This window comes from Bos javanicus, chromosome 9, assembly GCF_032452875.1.
Source record: "Bos javanicus breed banteng chromosome 9, ARS-OSU_banteng_1.0, whole genome shotgun sequence".
NCBI lineage: Eukaryota > Metazoa > Chordata > Mammalia > Artiodactyla > Bovidae > Bos > Bos javanicus.
Genome location: NC_083876.1, coordinates 22,246,082 through 22,253,317, shown reverse-complemented (window position 1 = coordinate 22,253,317; position 7,236 = coordinate 22,246,082). Strand labels below are relative to the sequence as shown.

The 7,236-nt window shown below is 47.1% G+C and overlaps 1 protein-coding gene across 5 annotated transcripts; it reads right to left on the bottom strand.

Annotated features, from left to right (window-relative positions):
- Positions 1 to 4,044: 4,044 nt before the first annotated feature.
- Positions 4,045 to 7,220, bottom strand: TPBG (trophoblast glycoprotein). 5 transcript variants are annotated; one of them, XM_061427294.1, is made up of 3 exons: positions 7,083 to 7,220; positions 6,706 to 6,826; positions 4,045 to 6,351 (listed from the first exon to the last, which is right to left on the bottom strand). In XM_061427294.1, the coding sequence occupies exon 3, from the start codon at positions 6,000 to 6,002 to the stop codon at positions 4,740 to 4,742; it is 1,263 nt and encodes a 420-aa protein (XP_061283278.1). In that variant the 5' UTR covers positions 6,003 to 6,351; positions 6,706 to 6,826; positions 7,083 to 7,220; the 3' UTR covers positions 4,045 to 4,739. The 5 variants fall into 5 exon arrangements, with proteins under 5 accessions (XP_061283278.1, XP_061283277.1, XP_061283279.1 ...); XM_061427293.1 differs by having other exon boundaries at positions 6,722 to 6,826; XM_061427295.1 differs by having other exon boundaries at positions 6,754 to 6,826.
- Between the last annotated feature and the right edge of the window lie 16 nt (positions 7,221 to 7,236).

Here is a 7,236-nt window from a genome sequence, read left to right as displayed (position 1 = left end):
AATAGCCAATTTGCTGTATGTCTCAGGAAATTCAAACAGGGGCTTTGTGTCAACCTAGAGTGGGATGGAGAAGGCAATGGCAACCCACTCTGGTGCTCTTGCCTGGCAAACTCCATGGACAGAGGAGCCTGGTAGGCTGCAGTCCATGGGGTCACTAGGAGTCAGACACGACTGAGCGACTTCCCTTTCACTTTTCACTTTCATGCATTGGAGAAGGAAATGGCAACCCACTCCAGTGTTCTTGCCTGGAGAATCCCAGGGACAGGGGAGCCTGGTGGGCTGCCGTCTATGGGGTCACACAGAGCTGGACAGGACTGAAGCGACTTAGCAGCAGCAGCAGGGGAGTGGGATGGGAGGGGGATGGAAGCAAGGTTCAAAAGAGAGGGGATATGTGTATACCTATGGCTGATTCATGTTGAGGTCTGACAGAAAACAACAAAATTCTTAAAGCAATTATCCTTCAATAAAAATAAATTTTAAAAAAACAACTGAAAAAAAAAAAGGTAAAACAACATAAAACCAGCCTGTGTTTTTAAACAAACATTTCTAGGAATGAAAAATACCTGTACAAAACACCCTGAAGGAGCTGTTTTTCTCCTTCTATAACACAAGATCACCTGGACAATACAAAATATATTTTCTTAAACTATTTCAAGCACAGCACTGCAGAATTACTGAAAGATTTTTAAAAGACATCACTGAGGTCTTTTGCATATACAATCTAGAAATCTCATTTGCTTCTTCCCTCTCCTTTACTATGAAAAATCCTTGCACAAGTGTAAAAGTGAAACTTGAATCTCATCTGAAAAATGTCTGTCTTCACTTTAGTTATGCTGCTGTCTGACGGATGGATGACTAAATGGATTTTGGAGCAGGAAGAAAGCACGGGCCAAATTGGTTTTAACCTTGCACAGATGATAGCAAAGCTTCCCAAACTAGAGCTGCAAAGCCTCTGATGTCGTCAAGTAAGCAAGCCCCATATTTGGAACACAAGTCTAAGATGATGAGATGGTTGGATGGCATCACCAACTCGATGGACATGAGTTTGAGCAAGCTCCGGGAGTTGGTGAAAGACAGGGAAGCCTGGCGTGCTGCAGTCCATGGGATCACAAAGAGTTGGACACAACCAAGCAACTGAAATGAATGACAGACAGAATCCCTAAGGGAACAATGACAGTTCATTTGGGATCTTTTTTTTTTCTTACCCACTTTAGTTAAGACAGAAAACAAAGCTATAACTTATTTCTGATTATATATTGAGGTGACCATAATCCACATTTGCTCCCAATTAAGGTAATTATAAAGGATTTACCCTTTATTTCAACTAATCTTTTCTCTACCTCTGGGGAGGGGGAAACTTATCTATTATCAGTCTTTCAATTTAAGCAGCTCTTCTGTCTTTAAATTTTTTATTTAATGTGCTTCAAAGACTCCTCACTTTGTAAGAAAAATCTGTCAGTTATAAGGTATAAATGTGCCTCATGGGTCACTATTGAATCACATGGGGCAGCAAAATTGATGATAAATGTATTAATGTTGCAAACTGAATTAGTCCATTGAAAGGGGGGAGTTACAATTCAAGGTCAAGGTATATTAGCCTAAATTCTTGCCACTTTAAATCGAAATTTATTGGACATTTTAATAACCTTTTAAATTGAGGGATTTATCAAGTGCTTACATTTTTAAGTATTTTTCTAACTTTCTTCAAATGAAACTGGTAAAGAAAAAAGGGTGTTTTCTGCTGAAATCTTTGCTAGAGTAACAGAATGTATCACCAAGCAAAGCAAATTTCAAAAATGGATTACTTGTAGGTTTCTAGGATCGATAATGCATGATACCAAGAAACAGTGTTTAAAACAAGTGCACTTCAAGTGATGATACTGTCATTTTCTTTTTGCCTATTCTGTTATCCTTATTGGATTTTTGTAGTACCTATCTGCCAAGGAATTCAGAATGCATTAGAAGCTTATGCTGTGTTGTGCTTAGTGGCTCAGCCGTGTCTGACTCTACCCCATGGACTGTAGCCTGCCAGGCTACTCTGTCCATGGGATTCTCCAGGCAAGATTACTGGAGTGGGTTGCCATGCCCTCCTCCAAGGGATCTTCCCAACCCAGGGATCGAACCCAGATCTTCTGCATTGCAGGCATGTTCTTTACCAGCTGTGCTACCAGAGAAGCCCTACAAGCTTATAGACTTAGAGTATTATAACCATACAATAGAATTGTTTTCAAACAGTAATATTTTTTACCTTAAGAATGTGTATTGCCATGGTTTGGGGAATAGCAAGCAGTGATATGCTATTAAATTGGGAAGTTTATACAGAGGAAGAAGCAAGAAATCAAACTTCAAAAAAGCCGTCACTTAACAGGCTAAAACTCAGCTTCACTGTACCACAGATTCTGCTTCAGTGAGTTGATGATGAGAAAATCTAGACTAACCCATCTACTGCTTTCCTGGATCTTAGATAAAGGTCAGTTTTAACTGTTAGACTCTCACATGATGAAATAATTCTTCTGAACAGAGACGCTATAAATATTACAATTTGTTGTTTTGTACAATATCAGCAGACTTACCAATGAAAGTCCATTGGCAGTTTATTCCTAAGATGGTGTGCTTTTATTTATTAGATGTTTTTGATAATTTGGCATCATCCTTAGGAAATAATGGCAGCTGGCCAGTTTATGAATTCCTGGTGAACATTTAAAATGCTTAATGGAATATTAAGTACCATATATTTAACCTTTTCTTAGGTAATTATAGGATCTAAAGTATAACCCCAAAATAATGAATACTATTTCATAAAATGAGCCTTAGAAAACTTAATATAGTTAAAATTAAAATATCATATCTATCTAATCTAAACAAGGAACAAATTCAGATATTTTTAGCTCTATTTTGAAAACTTCTGAGTTTAACTCAAAGAGGGAAAATGTTTCTATTCTAAAAAAAATTTCTACAACTAAAGTACTACCTAATCCTATTTCATTTATAAAAATATGGAACCTTAAATTTTATTTCAAATATAAAACTCTCTAGAATATAATCATTTTAAAGGGAAAGAAGGGCCCTAAGACTTACTGATACAAATTTACCTACACTTTAAATTAAACAATAATAGCTAAATTAAGATCACTTTATAAGAGGTTAGAGATTAATGGAATTTACTCTTAAGCTTAATTGGCAAATAATAAACTGAAAAAAAGAGAAATTCTTGCCTATCGTTGAAAATACCACTTCATTAACCAATTGCTTTTATTTACCATTAAATGTGATTCATTCTTCATAAAGGTGTATATGCTAACTTCGAATTTAACTTAGCAAAATGTCCCCAAATTCTTAAATACTGAATTGAACATAAGAAACTGATTGAGACACTTGTTTATAATTATAGACAGTTAGCTCTGGGTATTTCCTCAAATTCGTATCGTACCATGAGAATTTTTTAAGCACATTAGCAGGGTCTCTGATAATCAAACCATCAACCCTGGTATGTTCCATTTTATGCATTTTAAAAAATACATTCTCAAGAAAATCTAAGTTCCAATTTACATTATGATATTAGGAATTTTTATTTACATTTTAAAATCTTTTATTTTAGAATATTGTCTTAAGACACTTCACTTTCATACATTTATTTGCATTATATTTGTTTCACACCCTGCTCTAAAAATCCACAGAACAATTTTCTATGGAGGGTTTTATTATGTAACTAATTTTGTTCTGTCCTAACTTAATCAGCCTAGGAAGAAACCCAAAATGTGAACTGTTTGTCTTACAGAAATCTTCCTTCTTACCAACTTTATAATGCTTTTACAAAACTGTTTAATAAATAGCATTAACTTTCACATGAATATTCAACTTCTCTATGTAAACTGTGAAAGGATCCACCATCTCAAATCTATCTCCAAAGCCTGTCGGTATAAGACACTGCTCCTGTTTCATTCTCAGCTATAACTAACAGCTTAATTATCAGCAGAACCAAAACCATTCAGTATCACTGCCCCTAATCCTTTTTTCAAATAGCAAACTTGAACACAGCTGTAATTCTTTTAAGAATCTTTATTGAATTTTTTTTAACAATTTAGTTTGTTGGCTCTCGATGCAGTTTATAAAAAAACTTCAGCATAGTTTCATATAAACTGCAATCAAAAAAGTAACTTGTCAAGAAGTTATCTGAAGTTGCAAGTTATTTTTTGAAATATGCAGAACAGTAAAATGTAAGCATGCTCTCGGATGCAGGGGCTCCTGTGGACTATGGAGTTACTCTGAAGAGCTTGCTAAGGTCTGCAGGCAGTTTATGAAATGCAATCATTCTCTCCACAATTTCGGTACATGAGAATAAAACTGATATTTATGAAATAAGTCTTTTTCTCAAAAAAGTTGAGGCAGCTTTTGTTGAATGCTATCAGTGAGAGTACACTTGCTACACCTTGAACTGTACTAAGAGAAAAACAGCCAGGAGGCCATGTTCATGCTGAAACTTGAAAACATCCCTCCACACATGTTGAGTTCCAAGAAGAAGGAAGAGGATAAAACACTACGCACAGTTGTTCATCGTCCCACAGTAACAGAACACACCAAGAAACTTTACAGAAGAAGGGAGCAAATTCCTTTCGCTGCTTTCAGTCAAGGTCACTGGCGGCTACAGTGGAGGGTGGAGGTGAAGCAAGCCTAGGATGGGATAAAGCTGAAGTCTACATCTCATGCAGAGTTGTCCTGGTTCTGTCCTCACGCGCTTCTCAGACATCCGAATTCGAGCTGAGGTTTGTTAACCTGGGGTCCGCATTGATTTCGTATCTGTAATGATACCCTTCCATGTGATCCCTACAGGCATCTCTGATGTTATGCATCCACTTCTTTATCCCTTTGCGGTTCAAATACAAAACCAGGAGGAAGATGGCGCCTATCAGGGCTAAAACAATACCCAGGAACACATAAGACGTCTGCAGGGATGGCGGGAGGATAGGGTCACAGTCCAGATCGGAGCTGTTGAGTTCCAAGAGGACCCGATGCCTCATTTTCTCCGGGAACGCACAGGTGAGCCTGCCTTTGCCCTGCACTACCTCGGTCTCCTTGAGCCAGGCCACCATGTCCACCATGTGGCAGTCACAGACCCAGGGATTGTCGTCTAGGAAGACCCGGACGTGGGGCAGGCTTTGCAGCTCGGCCAGGGTGCCGTTGCGCAGGACCTTGAGGGCATTGTCCTCCAGGTGCAGGCTTTCGAGGTGCGTCAGGTTCCGGAAGGACACGTGGGTCAGGCCCACCAGCGAGTTGTTGCGCAGGTCCAGGTGCCGGAGGCCGGGCAGATGGGCCAGGACGTCGTGGGGCAGGTAGAGGAGCTGGTTGCTGGCCAGCTCCAGGCGGCGGAGCCCCCGCAGCGCGTGGCCAGCTCGCAGGGCCGCCGCCACCATCCCCTCCAGGCTCAGGTTCTGCCGCTCGGCCGCGGGGAGCTCGAGGCGGTTCAAGATGAGTTCCGCCAGGGGGCTGGGGGTCGCGACACTGGCGTTGCTGCCCGAGAAGGCGAAGGGGCTGAGGTCGGCCAGCGGGTTGTGGCTGAGGTCGAGCTGGCGCAGGCCGGGCAGGTGCTCGAAGGCGCCGGCGTCCACCTCCTTCAGGCGGTTGCCGCTGAGGTTGAGCGCGGCCAGGTCGGCCAGCGGCGGCTGGCGGGCGAAGGCACCGGCGGGCAGCACGGCCAGCTGGTTGCCCGTGAGGAAGAGGTTGCGCACGTAGGGGGGCAGGTCGGCCGGCACCTCGGTCAAGTTGCGGTTCACGCACTTGACGGTGCGCGCCGCTTCGGAGCACTCACACGGCGCTGGGCATCGGCCCGGCAGCGCGGGCTGGCCGGACGCCGCGGGAGCCGGGAGCGACGCCGAGGAGGTGGAGGAGGACGCCGACGAGGGGAGGGAGGTCGAGGAGACCCAGCCCAGGAGGACTAGCGCCAGCCGCGCCAACCGCAGCCGCCCGTCCCCGGCGGCGGGGCCCCGGGAGCACCCCCCAGGCATCGCGGCTCGGGTGTCCCCGGAGCCGGGCTGGGACGCCGCCCGCTCCGAAGGTTCGGGAGACGGGGCTCCGGAGGGCGCGGGCCGGCCGGAAGCTTCTGGAGAAAACTTTCCCCTCGTGGGAGCGGAGGAGGGCCGCCGCCAACGCCGCCGCCGGAACTTGGCCAACCCCCTGGCCACCGGGCGTCCCCCTCCCGGGCCGAGTCCCCCGCCCCGTCCCTCCAGAAAGTACGCACGGCCGGTTGGGACGCTCGGCTCAGCGCTCCTCCTCCCGCTCGTCTTGCGGCCGCCGCCTCCGGGTGGCACCTCCCGCCTCTTTTGTTGGCGCCTCCCGCAGGATCCGCTGCGCGACCTGGGACAAGCGGGAGACAAGCGTGAGGCGTGGTGGCGCCCGCGGCTCCCCGAGGGCAGGAATCGGCCGCCGCGAGCCAAGCCGACCCTACCGGGTACCCGAGACCTCCCTCCGAAAGCCCGTCCGGGCCTCGCCTCCTCCAACGCCACGCACATCCTTACCCTAGCAGAGGGGCAGGCGACCCGAGGGGCGAAGCACATTCTTGCAGCGTCCCGAGCCCTCACTATATATACTCTTCCCAGCTCCCGCCCTCCTCCTTTCCCCGATCTGTCTCTTCCCCCGCGTCTTAAACTTCTTGCTTAATTCCCAGCGCCTCCCGACTAAAACTTCTCCTTCCCAGCTCCTTCCCCCCACCTCCTCCGCGGACGACCTGCTTTCCGGGGTCTCCGCCCCCGCCCGGACCTCTCCTCCACGTCCAGGTTCGGACGCAATGGAAGTTTCAGGTTACAGGAGTCTTTTGATGTCTTTCAGGACCCTGACGGATAAAGTGGAAAGCACTCGGCTGGCGCCCCCAGCCCGCGCCCCCGCCAGCCCCATGAGACCCGAGGGCGTTCAAGTCATCTCCAAAAGGGAGGCGGGGGTGAGGCCGCAAACAAAGCGGCGGTGGGACCCCCGGACCGGCGCTAGTCTCCTGCCTGAGGATGGGGAGGGGCCCCGGAGCCGCCCCCCAGGCCCCTATTCCCCCCCGACCCCCAGGCTCTCGCCTTCTCCGCTTGCTCCCCGGCGCTCACCTCCGCACTCGAGATAACTCCCAGTCTCACCAGAGTCGCAGCGACTTGCCCGTTCCGCGCTGCGGGCGCCGACTCCTCGCACCCCAGCCCCTGGCCCAACCTCCGCAGCTGGGAAAAACCAACCCGGGGGGCGGGGAGGGGGGGTGCGGAGGGC

What these genes read in the sequence shown, in the direction of transcription:
- TPBG (XM_061427294.1), bottom strand. Translation starts at nt 6,002, where the DNA reads ATGCCTGGGGGGTGCTCCCGGGGCCCCGCCGCCGGGGACGGGCGGCTG.